Source organism: Eumetopias jubatus, unplaced genomic scaffold, assembly GCF_037043125.1.
Source record: "Eumetopias jubatus isolate StellerSeaLion01/CBP00866 unplaced genomic scaffold, mEumJub1_p1.0 scaffold_7, whole genome shotgun sequence".
Classification (NCBI taxonomy): Eukaryota; Metazoa; Chordata; class Mammalia; order Carnivora; family Otariidae; genus Eumetopias; species Eumetopias jubatus.
In genome coordinates this window covers 111,289,126-111,308,301 of record NW_028274813.1, presented here as the reverse complement: position 1 = coordinate 111,308,301, position 19,176 = coordinate 111,289,126, and the positions used below count along the sequence as shown (strand labels likewise).

The 19,176-nt window shown below is 35.8% G+C and overlaps 1 protein-coding gene across 6 annotated transcripts in view; it reads left to right on the top strand.

Annotated features, from left to right (window-relative positions):
* The window catches only part of MYO9A (myosin IXA), a 291,397-nt gene that overhangs the window by 132,918 nt on the left and 139,303 nt on the right, over positions 1-19,176 (top strand). For all 6 annotated transcript variants that reach the window (XM_028100036.1, XM_088024883.1, XM_028100037.1 and 3 more), the window contains one exon: positions 10,461-10,536. In XM_028100036.1, coding sequence (XP_027955837.1) covers positions 10,461-10,536 — 76 coding nt within the window. The remainder of the gene's footprint in view (positions 1-10,460; positions 10,537-19,176) is intronic.

The window sequence follows — 19,176 nt, the reverse complement described above, 5'->3', positions numbered from 1 at the left end:
AACAGGCCGTGGGTTTGATTTGGCCCAGGGGCTTAGTTTGCTGATTCATTAATTATTTCTATTATCATAGAAATAATAACTATGTATAAAAATAAATGACAATACATATTTCTTTTCCTTCTCTTAAAAACTTTTAAAAAGATATATGACTATTTAGAGTAAAAACTATGAGATTGTTCTGGTGGTATAAATTGTGTCCACAAATTCTTTGATACTCCTCTCTTAAAGAGGCATATGCTGTACTTAATGACTCACTTCTAACAAATGGAATATGGCAGAAGTGACAGTGTGTGACCTTTACGATTAAGACATAAAAGATATTGTGGTTCTTCCTTTTCATTTCTGTTGCTCCCACCTTCTCTCTGTAGTGACTGTTCTCTGAGATTTGGTCGGGAGGAAATTAGAGGAGAGGGGAGGGGAGAAATTGGGGTTCTTGGAAGCATGACCTTCAGTCCCACTTCTGCAAAGGTCAAGAGCCCTGGTAAGGAAAAGGAATAAAATAGTAGGAGGAAGAGAGGGTGGAAGAGAAGAATCTCACTTGAATTTGAACCCATACTTTTGACCTTCAGTCTACACTCAGGACATGTTTATGAAGAAGATGAAGGATCAGCAATTGTCAGAGAAATGCTGTGGGCTTGATATAACTTAATACTCTCACCTTGCTGACAATGCCTGCCTTAATGTCCCTGACCTCAGGCCTCAGTATGGTCCCACAAATGATTGAAAATTTAATCTGACCAAATGCAATTAATGGAATTCCATTGTAGAATCCAAATGGAATTTAAGTCTGACCCAAATGGAATAAAATAGAAATCAGTAACAGAAAGATATCTGAGAAATCCTCCAGTTTTTTTTTTTTTTTTTTTTTAAGTAATCTCTACACCCAATATTGCTTGAACTTACAACCCATTAAGAGTTGCTTGCTCGGGTGCCTGGTGGCTCAGTTGGTTAAGCGACTGTCTTCGGCTCAGGTCATGATCCTGGAGTCCCGGGATTGAGTCCCACATCGGGCTCCCTGCTCAGCGGGGAGTCTGCTTCTCCCTCTGACCCTCTTCCCTCTCGTGCTCTCTATCTCTCATTCTCTCTCACTCAAGTAAATAAATAAAATCTTAAAAAAAAAAGTTGCTTGCTCTTCTGACTGAGCCAGCCACGTGCCCCTTGAGAAATACTCAGATATTTTGAAAATAAACCACATGTGTAAATAACTCATGAGTTAAAGAAGAATTTATAAGGGCAACTTGAAGCTATTTTGATCTGAATGAGAATGGAAATAACATACTTGCATAATGCAACTAAAGAAGTGCTTATAAGAAAATTGATAGCTTTTAATTCCTTATATTAGAAAAAGGTCAAAATCAATGTTTTTACCTTATGAAGCTACAAGAGCACTTTAGACCCAAAATAAGTAGAGAGAAGTGAAGAGCTACAACCTGTGAATACAAAACAGACCAACAGTAGAGAAAATCAGTGAAAACCAAAAGCTGATTTTTCAAAAAGAGCAATGAAATTGATAATGCTCTAGTTCTATCCAGTAAAACTTTCTGTGAAGATGAAAATGTTATCCAGCTATGCTCTCTAAAACTGTAACCATTAGTATGGCTGTTAAGCACCTGAAATTTACTGAAAATTTGAAAACTGAAGTTTTAATTTGATTCAATCAAATAAAATTTGAAAGCCACGTGTGGCCATTGGCTGCTGCATTATTAGATAGTGCAGTTCTAGCCATTCTGATGGAGAAATATGAGAGAAGACACAAATACTGTTAATTGGGAATGAGCAAGTTGACACAGTTACATATGGTATAGACATCAAAAGATTGAGGAGAGATTATGAACACTTATGTCAATAAATTCAACAAAGATGAAATGGACAAATTCCTTGAATGTCAATTTTCCCTTGACCGAAGGGAAAATAGAAAATTTGATCACTCCTCTATCTATTAACAATGATGGATTCATAAGTAAAATCTTCCCCCACACCCAAACGGTCCAGGTAGCTTCAATAGTAAATTTTATTTAAGAAACGTTTAAGCAAAGAATAGCAGTTCTCTTCAACTCGTTCAGAAAATACAGGAGCAAGGAACTCTATGCAAATCACATCATGAGGCCTGTATTATTAAACAAAAACACTGCAAGAAAACTACAGACCAACATACCTTACAATGATAGACATAAAAAGCCTTAACAAAGTAAGGGCTAACTGAATTCACCAATATGTTAAAGGAGAATACATGAAAACCAGTGGAATTTATTCCAGGAATGAAAGGTTGGTTTGATAATAGAAAAATCAATCAATATAACTCTATTTTTTTTTAATAGACTTTATTTGTCAGAGCACAAACGGGGAGCAGTGGGTAGAGGGAGAAGCAGGCTCCCCACTGAGCAGGGAGCTCGATGCAGGACTCAATCCCAGGACCCTGGGATCATGACCTGAGCCAAAGGCAAACGCTTAACCTACTGAGCCACCCAGGCATCCCTATAACTCATTATATTATCCATCTAAAAAAAAAAGAAAAAGCTTATGCTATCTCAGTAGTTGGATAAAAAGATTTTGTCGTAATTCTTCACTCATTCCTATTTAAAAACTTCTAGGAGCCTAGGACTAGAAGGCAGCCTCCTCATTTTAAAAGAATATGCATGAAGATCCTACAGTAGACTTCATACTTAATGATCAAAGATTGAGTACTACTCTCTGACATTGAGAAAAAGCACAGATACCTGCTTTTGTCACTCAGATTTAACACTGTACTGAAGGTCATACATAGTGCTCTAAGGCAACAAAAAGAAATAAAAGGTGCATAGATTGAAAAGGAAGATGTAGACAACATGATCACCTGTATAAAAAGTGCTAAGGAGGGGCACCTGGGTGGCTTTTGGTTAAGCGACTGCCTTTGGCTCAGATCATGATCCCAGGGTCCTGGGGTCGAGCCCCACGCCCAGCTCCTTGCTCAGCGGAGAGACTGCTTCTCCCTCTCCCTCTGCCTGCCACTCTGTCTGCTTGTGCTCTCTCTCTCTCCGTCAAATGAATAAATAAAATCGCTTTTTTAAAAAAAGGAAATATCTCTATATCCAAGGAAATTAAAAAAAAAAGAAAGTGCTAAGGAGTTTAAAATATGCTATTTAGATGATCTAGAAAGTAAATTCCAACAATCTCACAGGATACCAGGTAAATTTACAAAATTAGGTTATAATATTTTAGCCATGAACATGTGGAAAATGAAATTTATGAATTTCATTTATACCTCTTTGGCAGTCAGCCTCCTAGATACTCTCCAGTTATCCTCATATTCTGGTATTCACAACCTTGTGTAGTCTCCTGCATTTTACCAGTCTTGGTCTGTGTGACTTTCAGGACATGGCAGAAGTGATAGTTTGTCAATTCCAAAATTAAGTTACGAAAGACTGCAGTTTCCATCTTAGGTAATTTCTCACTTGCTAGCTCTCTCTTGGATCACTGTTTCTGGGAGAAGTAAGCTGCTATTTGTGAGTAGCCCTGCTGAGAATCCCACTGAAGCCTGTAGTCAACAGTTAGGAACTGATCCTGGCTACTAACTATGTGAGTGACCTTGGAAACAAATCCTTTAGTTCCACTTGAGATGGTCACAGCTTTGGCCAGCAGGTTGACTATAACCTCTTGAGAGACACTATCTCAACCACCCAGCTAAGCAGCTCTGGAAATCTGTTTCTGTAGGAACTCTGTGATTATGATAACTGTCATTTTTAAGTGCTAGGGTTTTTTTTGTTTTTTGTTTTTTTAAGACTTTTTACTTTATTTTTTGACAGAGAGAGACAGTGAGAGAGGGAACACAAACAGGGGGAATGGGAGAGGGAGAAGCAGGCTTCCCCACCGAGCAGGGAGCCCAATGGGAGAGGGAGAAGCAGGCTTCCCGCCAAGCAGGGAGCCCAATGTGGGGCTTGATCCCAGGCCCCTGGGATCATGACCTGAGCTGAAGGCAGACACTTAACGACTGAGCCAACCAGGCGCCCCTAAGTGCTAGGTTTTGAAGTGCTTTAATATGTAATGGGTAATAATATAACATACCAAAACATAAAATACTTAGGGATAATTTTTATTTTATTTATTAATTAATTTGGGGGGGCGGAGAGGGGGAGAGAGAGAGAGAGAAAGAATCTTAAGCAGGCTCCATGCCCAGCAGAGTCCGATGGGAGGCTCCATCTCACAAGCCTGAGATGATGACCTGAGCTGAAATCAGGAGTCAGATGCTTAGCTGACTGAGCCACCCACACGCCTCACGTAGGGATAACTTTAATGAAATCTTTGTTAGACCTGTATACAACTAAGAGGAATTGAAAAATATCTTAATAAATGAGATTTTTTGGTAGAAATTCACAAGCCAATAACTAAGATTTACATAGAAATACAGAATATCTAGGATGACAAAACAATTTTGAGAAAGAACAACAAAGCTAGAGAACTTATACGATATGATTTCAAGACTAAAATAATCATGACATTGTTCTCAATGTAAAGATCAAGAGATCAATAGAACCAAATAAAAATCCAGGAAAAGATCTACACATATAGGTCAATTGATTTTCCACAAAGGTGCTGAGATAATCCAGTAGGGTTGAGTATAGTCTTTTAAACAAATGACATTGGAACAACTAGGTAGCCTTATATAAGAAGAGGACTTTGACCTTATCTATAGGATTGAACTCAAAGTGGGTCATATAGCTCTTCATAAAGCGTAAAACTATTAAATTTGTAGAAGAAAACCTGAGAGAAAATCTTTACAATCTTGGGACAGGCAAAGATTTCTTAGATGGGACATAAGAGCATGAACTGTTTAAAAAAGAAAAAGGATAAAAGTGAGTTCACCAAAATTGAAAATTTCTACTTTAAAAAAAGATCTTGCTAAGAAGACTAAAAGCATACCACATCCTGGGAAACAGAACTTGTGTAGTAATTTATAATACTGATAACTGATAATGGACTTGAAAACAATATTTTAGGAACTCCTGTAGTTAATAAGATAAGCAATTCAGTTAAAAATAGCCTACAGATTTAAACATGTGCTTCGAAAAAGAAGATATATTAATGATCCATAGGTTCATGAAAGATGATCAGTTTCATTAGTCATTAGGGAAATGCAAACTGTAATCACAGTAAGGTCACATTAAAACCCTGTATCATGGCTGAATTTTAAGAAGTTGACAATACGTAAAAAATTAACAGTATTAACTGATGTTGAGGTTGTGGAGCAACTGGAATGCTTATATATTCTACTTTAGTGTAAAATAGTACAATTATTTCAGGAAAGAATCGTTTTTTTATAAAGGTGAGCATATACTTTCCATGTATTCCATGAATACCAATTCCAGATACTTACCTGAGAGAAATGAAAATGTATGTTCACCCAAATACTTCTATATGTCAGTTGTTAAAAATATTATGCTGAATGAAACAAGTACTGCTATTTAAAATTGATAAAAATAGATTAACCTCATCAATTAAGTTCTCAAAATGAATTTTTCAAGTTCAATTAAATAATATCTACAAGATTCTTTTTTTTTAAAAGACTTTATTTGTTTGAGAGAGAGAGACAGGCAGATCATAAGCGGGGAGCAGAGGGAGAATCGGGGCTTGATTATCTAGTTATATAGGTAGTTATATACAACCCTAGCACTTAGGGTTGTATATAACTACTGAAGGTAGACACTTGGCTGACTGAGCCAGCCAGGCACCCCATATCTACAAAATTCTTAAAAATAATGAAAATAAAAGGATGGACAAAGGTCTACCAGGCAAAGGTGAACAATAGCAGTAAATAAAGTTAGATAGTAATCTGAACAGATCTACACTGATAGAACTTTATTAAAAGATTTAGTTGAGAAAGACAGAACCTGAACTCACTGGAAAGTTTTGAGATCTAAGCGACTGCCTTCGGCTGAAGTCATGATCCTGGAGTCCTGGGATTGAGTCCCACATCAGGCTCCCTGCTCAGCAGGGAGCCTGCTTCTCCCTCTGACCCTCTCCCTCTCGTGCTCTGTCTCATTCTCTCTCTCTCAAATAAAATCTTGAAAAAAAAAGATAAATATGTGTATAAATCTAAATAATTACTTTATAAAACTTAGTGAAGTTTAATTTGCTTGATTAATGGGAAGAAAACAAGGTGAAAATAAGAACTGGGTAACGACATCTGAGATGGGAAGGGGATAACTAGAATCAAAGCATTCAAAGGTTCTTGTACTCTTTAGCAAAAGGGAAGAAAGAATTCAGTTTAGAATTCATGGATATGCTAAAAATTCAAGGATAATCAAAGAGGAGAGTATTTATAACTTCTGAAACAAAAGAAACCAGAATATAGAGAAAATAATTTAGTAGAAATCTGGATAAAAGCATATAATAATTAGGGAGATTCAAGGCATAAAATACGAAGTCAGAAAAACCAGACACAACATAATACAAATAAATTAAAATGAACCGAATTAAATAAAAAACAGCTTATGCAATTAAGAAAAAACTCAAGATGTTTATTAGAGAAAAACCTAAATCATATGAACACAGATTCAAAATTATTGAATAAAGTTGTATGAAAATTTATTCTTGCTCTCTTGTACATTTTCCCACCTCCTTTAGGCAACTCTAAGATTTCTGTTACTACAAATGTTTTGCCTTTTCTAAAAATTTTACAGAAATGGAATCATACAGTATGTATTCTTTTGTGTTCCGATTCTCTTAGGCAATATAGTGATAAACACATTCATCTATGTTGTTTATGTACAATTAATTTGTTGCTGGGTTATTGTATATATATAAACAATTGTATATACAACTTTGTGTTTATCATTTGTTTCTTGATGGATATAAGGGCTGTATACTGTTTTGAGCTATTAGGAGGAGCCCTGCTATAAACATTCTTATTCAAGTCATTTTGTGTGCATATGTTTTCATGCCTCAGGTAAAACTTACGGTTGGTTACTGTGTTATTAAAGTAAGACTTGTTTAATGTCATTAGGAACTGTCAAACTTTGGTACCTTAAAGATACTTTGTTTTCTTTTGACATTATTTGTGATGATAAACTCAGATGTCATCTTGTTATAAATTCTTTCATATCTAATGTACCTTTTTTCCCTCTGGCTGCTGGGCATTTTCTCTTTGCTTTTTGGTTTAGTAATTTATTATTTCCTAGATGTGATTTATATTTATCCTCTTTGGGATTTGCTGTACCTTTTGGACCTGTGCTTCAACTGTTTTTCATCAAATTTAGAAAATTTTTGGCTAACATTGTTTCAAAATTTTTTTCTACTGCAATTTCTTTTCTTTCTGGATGTCAGTTATATGTTTTTAGAATATTTGATATTGTCTCAGAGATTCCTTATACTCTGTTCACTTTTCTCTTTATTCTTTTATTCTTCAGATTAGATAATTTTTATTTATTGATTTCAAGTTCATCCATTCCCTGTTTAAAGTCTTCTTTTAAACACATAGAATGGGGGTGCCTGGGTGGCTCAGTTGGTTAAGCGACTGCCTTCGGCTCAGGTCATGATCCTGGAGTCCCGGGATCGAGTCCCACATCGGGCTTCCTGCTCAGCAGGGAGTCTGCTTCTCCCTCTTCCCTCTCGTGCTCTCTATCTCTCATTCTTTCTCTCTCTCAAATAAATAAATAAAAAAAATCTTTAAAAAAAAAGAGATCTAAAAACACATAAAATGAATTTTTTATTTTTAGTTCCAGAATACCCATTTGGTTCCTTTTTACAGTTCCCAGTTTTCCCTTGAGTTTTGCTGTCTGTTAACTCATAAGACCATCTTCTACTTTAAGTCCTTGAACATTATGATAACTATTTTAGTTTTTTTTTTTTATGCTAATCCTAGCAAGTGGGGGATGATGGGATCTGAAGCTGTTGGAATGGGATCAGGGGAGAGGTGCACAGGCCTTCATTTTCTAAGTGATCAGTTACAAACGTTCACTGTATTACTCCTTATGTCCTCTTACTGTTTAAAATATTTAATAATTGATGTTGAAAATCATCACACTGAGGGAAAAAAGAAAGTCAAATAATATGCATAAAAGAATTACCTTCAAAGAAACACCCTATTGTGTTTGCAGGGAATATACTCCAAGAAAGAGAAGAAAATTTCCTGTGAGTACTTTACAGTATAGAAGAATTTAAGAACGTGTATCCAATAAAGCAGCACAAATTTAAGACTATAAAATATCAGAACAATATTAAAAAGAGGTATTGAACTACTAAAGCATTCAGAGGCATAAAGCTACATCTGTATGAGCTCAAAAAATAGTGGAAAATAGCTGAAAATCGAATTACTAATATTGAAGAAAGGCCTGAGATGGTTATGTTTCAATACATGGAAGAAAAGAATAGATATGGAGGACAGAAAATGATAATTTGTTATAGGGATAATTGGTGCCCATAACTAAGCAACTGATTAAATAAAAACAACGAATTCAGTATATAAGAAAATAAAGTTATTCAAAGTTCTAACTGAATTTGTTGATCACAAGATATATTTCCATTAACAGTTTACTGGAAATTCTCCTGGGAATTTACTTAGGAGTAGAATTGCTGGGTCATATGGTAATCCTATGTTTACTTTTTTGATGAACTGCTAGATTGCTTTCCAAAGTGACTGTATCATTTCACATTTCAACAGTGTATAAAAAGTTCTAATTTTTTCATGTCCTTGGCAACAATTATTATCTGTGATTTTGATTATAGCCGTACTGGTGGGTGGTATCTCACTGTAGTTTTGATTTTCATTTCTCTGTTGACGAATGATGTTGAGCATCATTTCATGAACTTATTAGCCCTTTGCATGTCTTCTTTGGAAAAATATCTGTTATAATCCTATGTTCATTTTTAAATTGGGTTGTCTTTTTATTATTCACTTGTAAGAGTTCTTTTTATTTTCTGGATTCAAGTTCCTTATCAGATATTTGATTTACAAACATTTTCTATCTTTCTGTGTGTTGTCTTTTTTTACTTTCTTGATCTGTTGTCTTTTGAAGCACAGTAGTTTTAAATTTTGATGATGTCCAGTTTATCCATGGTTTTCTTTGGTTGCTTATGCTTTTGGTGACATACCTAAGTAATTTTATTGCCTAATTCAATGTCAGAAAGATTTACTCCTATATTTTCTTTTAAGAGTTTTATACTTTTAGCACTTATTTTGATTTTTGGTCCAACTTCATTCTTCTACGTGAGGATATCTAGTTTTCCCAGCACCATTTTTTGAAAAGATTCTTCTTTTCCCATTGAATTGTCTTGACACCTTTGTTAAAATCATTAGATCATAAATGTAAAGGTCTATTCTGTATTCTCCGTTCCTTTCCATTGTCTTTCTTTATGTCAGTACCATACTGTCTCAGTTACTCTATCTTTGTAGTGAGTTTCGAATTCAGAAGTGTGAGTCCTCCAACCATGTTCTTCTTTTTCAGCATTGTTCTGGCTATTCTGGGTCCTTTGCATTTCCATATTAATTTTAGGATCAGTTTATTCATCTCTATAAAAAAATGATGCTGGAATTTTAATAGAGATTGCATGGACCTGTAGATAAATTTAGGGAGCATCGCTAACTTAACAGTAATTAAGTTTTCCAATGCCTGAGTATGGATAGCATTCCATTTATTTAGGTTTCTTTTAATGATGTTTTGTAGTTTTCAGTGTAGACATTTTATACTTTTTAAAGTTTATTCTTTTTGTGTTTTGATGTTATTAATGGAATTGTTTCTAATTTTATTTTCTGATTGTTTATTACTATTGTATAGAAATACAGTTGATTTTTAAATATTGATCTTATATCTTATAATTGTACTGAATTCTTTTATTAGTCCTAGTAGTTTTTTTGTGGGTTACTTAGGATTTTCTACATACAGGATTGTTATCTTGAATAGATACTTTAACTTCCTTTCCAATGTGTCTTAACTATATTAAATGTCTGTGTATATGGTGTTAGTAAGTTCATGGCCTTATGTGTATAGCGCTTCAATGTTCATCATATGATTTAAAGTAAATTATAACTTTAAAATATTGGTAATCCTTAGTAAGGAAATAATTTGTTGTTTTTGATTCGCATTGTCTATATGTAAGATTAATTGGCCTCTGAAATCTGTAGTCCGTGTTAGCAGTATATTTATTACTGAAAAATGGTGCAAAGGAATCGTTAGGAATTTTTTGAATATTTAAATAATGAGCTTATACATTTCTAGACCTTCAACCCAGTTATCCTTCATATTCTGATAATGTTTAAATGAGAGAAGAAATAAGATTTATTAATTAATTCCCTAAGTGGGTTCATTGTTGCCTAAGTCAGATTTGTAAGTAACAGTCATGGGACTTGGTTCATGTTGTTATTTAGACATTTCTGACATGTTTAGCAAATATTTACTATTGAAGTACATTATTTGTCCTTAGAAAAATTGTTTCATGTTTAGTTTCTTTTAGCATTGATTTGAAAATGTCTGCTTTTTGTTTGTTAGGTATAACCCGGAAAAATCCCAGAACACCTCTTTCTGATCTCCAGGGCATGAATACTTTAAATGAAAAAAACCAACAGTAAGTATGCTTGGTTTATGTTTTCAAGGAAGTATAGAAGAAATAAATAGAATTCTTATTAATACTTTTGTAGGTTAAAAAATATGAAGAAAATCAGGCCTAGTTTGTTTTTCTTTCATGATGCTTTTATGAATAGTGTAACAAGGTATGAAACTGGACTAATGTGTAACTAGTGTGTAACTAGTCACAGTACTGTTTGTGGTAGCATTAGCTCTAGTAAGAGGTAAGACTGAGAGGATTTGAAATAGTACATAATAAGTTTGATAAACATGTTTAGTGGGAAGCTCCTATTCAAACTTTATACATTAATGTAGCATTTGATAGAAGAAAATATACAGAAGACACATGTACATTAGGAAGCATACCAACAAAATGAACCTACTACCCAAGTTCAGAACCAGAAGATTTTAGTATTACTGCAACCACCTTTATATTACTTTCTGATCACTCTCTCCTCTCTACCCTCAGGTAACTGCTATCTGGAATTTTATGTTTATCATTACTGTGCTCTTAAAGTTTTACAGTAAACGTATGTTTTTTCTAAGCGACTTTTTTTCCCCTTCAATATTCATCTAAGACTCACCCATCTTCTTGCAAGTAGTTTATTCTTTTTAGTTGTTGTATAATATTATATGCTATGGGGGAGTGGGGAGTTATTGTTTAATGAGTACAAAGTTTCAGTTTGGCTAACACTGGAGATGGGTAGTGGTGATTTTTGCAGAGCATTGTGAATGTACTTAATGACAGTATACTCAGTGTACATTGAAAATATTAAAATGGACAGAGAACAGATTGGTGGTTGCCCAAGGCTGGGGTAGGGTATGGGCAAAATGGGTGAGGTGGTCAAAAGATACAAACTCCCAGTTCTAAGATAAATAAGTCCTGAGAAAGTAATGTGTAGTATAGTGACCATAGTTAATAATACTGTATTGTATATTTGGAAGTTGCTAAGACAGTAGATCTTAAAAGTTCTCATCACAGAACAAAAATTTGTAACTGTGTGTAGTGATAGAGAGTAACTACACATATTCTGGTGATCATTTTGCAGTGTATATAAATATTCAGTCGTTCTTTTGTATACCTGAAACTAATGTGATGTGTCAGTTATTTCTCAATAAAAAAGTGGTAAGTTTTATTTATTTATTTTTTTTAAAGATTTTATTTATTAGAGAGAGAGGGAGCACTAGCAGGGGAAAGGGGATGGGGTAGAGGGACAAACAGACTCCCGCTGAGTGTGGAGCAGACTCAGGGCTCCATTCCAGGACCCCGAGATCATGACCTGAGCTGAAGTCAGACACTTAACCAACTGAGCCACCCAGGCGTCCCATTATGTGTTTTTTTTAATCACAATAAAATAATTACATGGCACTAATATACTGTAATAGATTTGTCCATCAGTGGAAATGTGGGTGGTTCTTTTACCATTGCAAATGGTGCTACTTTAAACATGCTCATACCAATCTCCTGGTTCACCTATTATTACATCTCTGGGATATGTACGTAGTAGTGGAACTGTTAGTTCAGTAGGAGTTTTTTTTTTTTTTTTAAAGATTTTATTTATTTATTTGAGAGAGAATGAGGGATAGAGAGCACGAGAGGGAAGAGGGTCAGAGGGAGAAGCAGACTCCCTGCTGAGCAGGGAGCCCGATGCGGGACTCGATCCCGGGACTCCAGGATCATGACCTGAGCCGAAGGCAGTCGCTTAACCAACTGAGCCACCCAGGCGCCCCAGTAGGAGTTTTATAAGATAATCCCAAATTGTTTTTCAAGGTAGTTGTACTAATGTACACAAACAGTGGCAGCTGAAAGTTCCCTTTGCTTCATTCTTTGCCAGCACAACTGATTGTCAGACTTCTTAACTTTTGGTAATCTGGTGATTATGAAATGGTATTTCATAATTTGCTTTTCTGTGCTTATTAATGATGTTGAACAATTTTTATATATTTTATGGCCATTTATGTATTTTGAAGTGCTATTTGTTTGCCCATATCTCTTCTTTAAAAAGTATTCTTTATAAATTTTATGTACTGGTCCCATTTCAGTTATATGTTTCAAATGTGTTCTCCCAATTTGTAGCTTATCTTTTTACTTTCTTTAATGGTGCCTTGTGGTGAACAAAAAAAAAATTTTTTTAAAGATTTTATTTATTCATTTGAGAGAATGAGATAGAGCACGAGAGGGAAGAGGGTCAGAGGGAGAAGCAGACTCCCTGCTGAGCGGGGAGCCTGATGCGGGACTCGATCCTGGGACTCCCAGAATCATGACCTGAGCCAAAGGCAGTCGCTTAACCAACTGAGCCACCCAGGCGCCCATGAACAAAAATTCTTAAATTTAATGTAGCTAAATGTATTTTTTGTCTCTGATTTGTCCATTTTACAGCTTATTTTAAAAATTCTTCCCTAGTCCCAAACCATTCAGCCAGATTTTCCTCTAAAATTTTCTAATGTTTATCACCATTTCAACCCCAAGCTAAATTTGTCAGTTGGCTGAGTTTGTCAGTTGGCTGAATTTCCTCTGGTCTTAAACAGATGCATCTTGAATCAGTTTTATTTTCCCTTACAAATCTCTCCTGGCATTTTTTTTTATCTGTACTAACCTGGATTTGTCACATTGGTATCTTCCTTTACCTTTGTATTGGGCATTTTTTTTGTCATTCTTTTTGCATCAACTTTTTTCTACCATTTTTTCCTCTTTTATGTCTACTTTGTAAACTGTTATGGAGCATATCCTCTAGTAGCTCCATGTGAAAATATGTATGAGAGGAAAATATTTTGGTTCCTCCATAACTAAACATGCTTTTATTCTGACCTCACACTTGTTTGGTAATTTGCTTGTGTATAGAACTCTTGGTCAGAAATAATTTTTCTTCAGAATTTTGAAGACATTGCTACATTGCGTTTTAGTTCTAACTTGCTGATTTCTGAGTTTTTTTAAATAGCTTTTTTTATTTTTATTTTTTTATTTTTAAATAGCTTTATTGAGATATAATTTACATACCATAGAGTTTCACTCATTTAAAATATATAGTTTAGTGGGGTTTGGTGTATTCAAGAGTTGGCTAATCATCCCAAAATCTAAGTTAGAGCATTTTAATCACTCCAAAAAGAAACTTCCTACTCACTAGTTTCTCTCCATTCCTCATGTTCTTGCTAATTTTAGGGAAATACTAATACTAATACACTTTTGGTCTCTACAGATGTGCCTATTCTGGAAATTTAGTTTAAATAGAATCTTAACAATATGTGGCCTTTTGTGTGATGCTTTTTTCACGTAGCATGATGTTTTCAAGGATAATCTACATCGTAGCATGTGCCAGTATTTCATTCCTTTTTATGGCAGAACATTCCATTGTATGGTTATTTTGTTTATACATTTATCGGTTGACAAACACTCAGGTTTTCCCCTTTTGGCTATTTTTTTTTTAAAGATTTTTATTTATTTATTCATGAGAGACAGAGAGAGAGAGAGGCAGAGGGAGAAGCAGGCTCCCAAGGAGCAGGGAGCCCGATGTGGGACTCCATCCCAGGACCCTGGGATCATGACCTGAGCTGAAGGCAGATGCTTAACCATCTGAGCCACCTAGGCACCCTTCCCCTTTTGGCTATTAAGAATAATGCTGCTCTGAACATTCATGTACAAGTGTTTGTTTGGATATATGTTTTCCATTATTTTGAGTATGTACTTAGGAATGAAATTTCTGGGTCAAATCTCTGTGTTTTTTTTAACATTTTGAGAAATTGCCAAACTATTTTTCAAAGTGACTGTGACGTTTTACATTCCCACTGGTAATAGATAAGGGTTCCATTTTCTCTTTTGCCAATATCTGTTATTGACTGTCCTTTTAATTTTAGTGGTGTTAATAATGGGTGTGAAGTACTACCTCATTGTGTGTGCTTTTTAATTTTTATTGTTATGTTAATCACCATACATTACATCATTAGTTTTGGATGTAGTGTTCCATGATTCATTGTGCATAACACCCAGTGCTCCACGCAGAACATGCCCTCTTTAATACCCATCACCGGGCTAACCCGTCCCCCCACCGCCCTCCCCTCTAGAACCCTCAGTTTGTTTTTCAGAGTCCATTGTCTCTCATGGTTGGTCTCCCCCTCCAATTTCCCCCCCTTCATCCTTCCCCTCCTGCTATCTTCTTCTTCTTCTTTTTTTCTTAATATATATTGCATTATTTCAGAGGTACAGATCTGTGATTCAAAAGTCTTGCACAATTCACAGCACTCGCCATAGCACATACCCTCCCCAATGTCTATCACCCAGCCACCCCATCCCTCCCACTCCCCTACCACTCCAGCAACCCTCAGTTTGTTTCCTGAGATTAAGAATTTCTCATATCAGTGAGGTCATATGATACATGTCTTTCTCTGATTGACTTATTTCGCTCAGCATAACACCCTCCAGTTCTATCCACGTCATGGCAAATGGCAAGATCTCATTCCTTTTGATGGCTGCGTAATATTCCATTGTGTGTATATACCACATCTTCTTTATCCATTCATCTGTCGATGGACATCTTGGCTCTTTCCACAGTTTGGCTGTTGAGGACATTGCTGCTATAAACATGGGGGTGCACGTATCCCTTCGGATCCCTACATTTGTGTCTTTGTGGTAAATACCCAGTAGTGCAATTGCTGGATCGTATGGTAGCTCTATTTTCAACTGTTTCAGGAACCTCCATACTGTTTTCCAGAGCGGTTGCACCACCTTGCATTCCCACCAACAGTGTAGGAGGGTTCCCCCTTCTCCGCATCCCTGCCAACATCTGGCATTTCCTGACTTGTTAATTTTAGCCATTCTGACTGGTATGAGGTGGTATCTCATTGAGGTTTTGATTTGGATTTCCCTGATGCCGAGCGATGTTGAGCACTTTTTCATGTGTCTGTCGGCCATTTGGATATCTTCTTTGGAAAAATGTCTGTTCATGTCTTCTGCCCATTTCTTGATTGGATTATTTGTTCTTTGGGTGTTGAGTTTGATAAGTTTTTATAGATTTTGGATACTAGCCCTTTATCTGATATGTCATTTGCAAATATCTTCTCCCATTCTGTCGGTTGTCTTTTGGTTTTGTGGACTGTTTCTTTTGCTGTGCAAAAGCTTTTTATCTTGATGAAATCCAAATAGTTCATTTTTGCCCTGGCTTCTCTTGCCTTTGGCGATGTTTCTAGGAAGAAGCTGCTGCGGCTGAGGTGGAAGAGGTTGCTGCCTGTGTTCTCCTTTAGGATTTTGATGTACTCCTGTCTCACGTTTAGGTCTTTCAACCATTTGGAGTCTATTTTTGTGTGTGGTGTAAGGAAATTTTCCAGTTTCATTCTTCTGCATGTGGCTCTCCACTTTTCCCAACACCATTTGTTGAAGAGACTGTCTTTTTTCCATTGGATGTTCTTTCCTGCTTTGTCAAAGATGAGTTGACCATAGAGTTGAGGGTCCATTTCTGGGCTCTCTATTCTGTTCCATTGATCTCTGTGTCTGCTTTTGTGCCAGTACCATACTGTCTTGATGATGACAGCTTTGTACTAGAGCTGGAGGTCCGGAATTGTGATGCTGCCAGCTTTGCTTTTCTTTTTCAACATTCTTCTGGCTATTCGGGGTCTCTTCTGGTTTCATACAAATTTTAGGATGATTTGTTCCATTTCTTTGAAAAAAGTGGATGGTATTTTGATGAGGATTGCATTGAATGTGTAGATTGCTCTAGGTAACATTGACATCTTCACAATGTTTGTTCTTCCAATCCATGAGCATGGAACGTTTTTCCATTTCTTTGTGTCTTCCTCAATTTCTTTCATGAGTATTTTATAGTTTTCTGAGTACAGATCCTTTGCCTCTTTGGTTAGATTTATTCCTAGGTATCTTATGGTTTTGGATGCAATTGTAAATGGGATTGACTCCTTAATTTGTCCGTCTTCTGTCTTGTTGGTGTGTAGGAATGCCACTGATTTCTGGGCATTGATTTTATAGCCTGCCACTTGACTGAATTCCTGTATGAGTTCTAGCAGTTTTGGGGTGGAGTCTTTCCGGTTTTCCACATAAAGTATCATATCATCTGCAAAGAGTGAGTTTGACTTCCTCTTTGCCGACTTGGATGCCTTTGCTTTCTTTTTGTTGTCTGATTGCTGTGGCTAGGACTTCTAATACTATGAATAGCAGTGGTGATAGTGGACATCCCTGCCGCGTTCCTGACCTTTGGGGGAAAACTCTCAGCTTTTCCCCATTGAGAATGATATTCGCTCTAGCTTTTTCATAGATGGCTTTTATGATACTGAGGTATGTAGCCTCTGTCCCTATACTCTGAAGAGTTTTGATCAAGAAAAGACGCTGTACTTTGTCAAATGCTTTTTCTGCATCTATTGAGAGGACCATATGATTCTTGTTCTTTCTTTTGTTAATATATTGTATCACGTTGATTGATTTGCGGATGTTGAACCAACCTTGCACCCCAGGGATAAATCTCACTTGGTCGTGGTGAATAATCCTTTTAATGTACTGTTGGATCCTACTGGCTAGTATTTTGGTGAGAATTTTTGCATCCATGTTCATCAAGGATATTGGTCTGTAATTCTCCTTTTTGATTCTCATTGTGGTTTTGATAATGGATTTCTCTAATGCCTACAGATGTTGAGCATCTTTTCATGTGCTTATTGATCATTTGTATGTCTTCTTTGGTGATTCATATATCTTCTTTGATTATGTGTTTCCTTTGCTATGAAAAATTTATTTGGGGGGCATATATTCTTCTTTACAAGTATAAAAATATAATTGTCTTAAAACTGTTATCAAACAGTATTGTATTTAAATTTAAGGGCGCCTGGGTGGCTCAGTTGGTTGAGGGACTGCCTTCGGCTGAGGTCATGATCCTGGAGTCCCGGGATCGAGTCCCACATTGGGCTCCCTGCTCAGCAGGGAGTCTGCTTCTCCCTCTGACCCTCTTCCTTCTCGTGCTCTCTGTCTCTCATTGTCTCTCTCTCAAATAAATAAATAAAATCTTTGAAAAAAAATAAATTTAAAAATGTATGCTAACATCTTTTTGTGCCATTAAGTATTGTTATTGTTCTGCAACATGATTTTTTTTATGATTTATTTATTTATTTACTTAGAGCAGGGAGAAGGGCAGAGGGAAAGAATCTCAAGCAGACTCCCCCCGTGAGCATGGAGGGCCCCCCCCCCGTGCCCAGACATGGGCTCAGTCTCATGACCCTGAGCTGAAATCAAGAGTCAATGCTCAACTCACAGCCATCCAGGTGCCTCTACAACATGATTTTTAATGACCTCATAGACTTCCATTGGGTGGTTGTAACATAATTTTTTCCACCTGTTTCCAATTACTGGTTACTTAGGTTGGTTTTTAATTGTTTTATATTGATGAAAATTTTTGTAATTAAATTTTTGCATGTGTGATTATTATCTTCTGTCCTTTTTAATTAAAAGCTTGACCAGAAAGACAGAAAGAAGTTAGTATACAATTTTAAGGATATTGTCCCAGCTATCCAAAAAGTATAGTTTAAAAAGAACTAATCGAAAAATATTTTAAGGTTACATTCGATTTTTCAAAAGCAGGAAGTTTCAAAAATAGTACAAAGGAAAAAAGTTCATAGAGTCCCATGTACCTACTCTTCACTTAGCTTTCCTAAGTGACATCTTATATAGTGATAATGATAGTATATTATCAAAACCAGGAAATTTACATTGGCACATTAATATTAACTAGACTACAGTTTTCACCATTTTTAGAAATCTGCAGGTGTGTCTCTATATAGATTTTTGCAATTGTACCCCATCTATACATTTGTGTAACTAATGGTACAATCAAGATACAGAACTCTTTTATCATCACAAAATTCCTTCATGCCACCTATTTGTGTTTACCCATGTCCTTGTCCTGTCCTATAGCAACCACTAGTATGTTCGTCATTTTTATAGTTTTATTATTTTGATAATGTTATATAAATAGAATCATATAAGATGAAACTGTTAGGGAGAAAAATCTTTTATTATGTTCAGTAGCTGGGGGCCTGTGAATTAAACTTATGAAAGACAGATTAACAGGAAGAAAAACGTATAATTTTTATTAGTATTTTATGTGCATGAATATTCACAGAAAAGAAGTGAAACTCAAAAAAGTGGTGTAACACTTGGGGGCTTATATACCCTTTTTATAAAGGAAAGTGAGTTTGGGTTTTAAGGGATGGTAAAATGTGGGGAAGTGACTAGGGAATATGTGGGAGAACTAATGGAAGCTGAGAGTTATTTTAGTAAGGTTTATGTAAGTAAACTCATCTCAGTTCCTACTCTCTTATCTCAGGTGATAAAAGTTGCTCTCCTCTTCCTAATAGGGGAGAAGGGAACACTTTCACAAAGGGAAGTTTATGCCCTGCTTTTAGTGGGTTAAGGGGTAGGGATAGAACTGACTCTTCCTCTATCTGTTGGTTCTTCTTAGTTCCCTTATATGAAAGTATCATAATTTGGGGTGATGTGTCCTAATCCCCTTCATAACTTTGAGATGAGTTCTTTTCGCTAAACATTGTGCTTAATTTGTTAGGTTATTAAATGTATCAGTAGTTGATTTCTTTTTATTTCTGAATCTGTTTTTTAGTTGGGTTGTCTTATTGTTGAGGTGTAAGAGTTATTTAT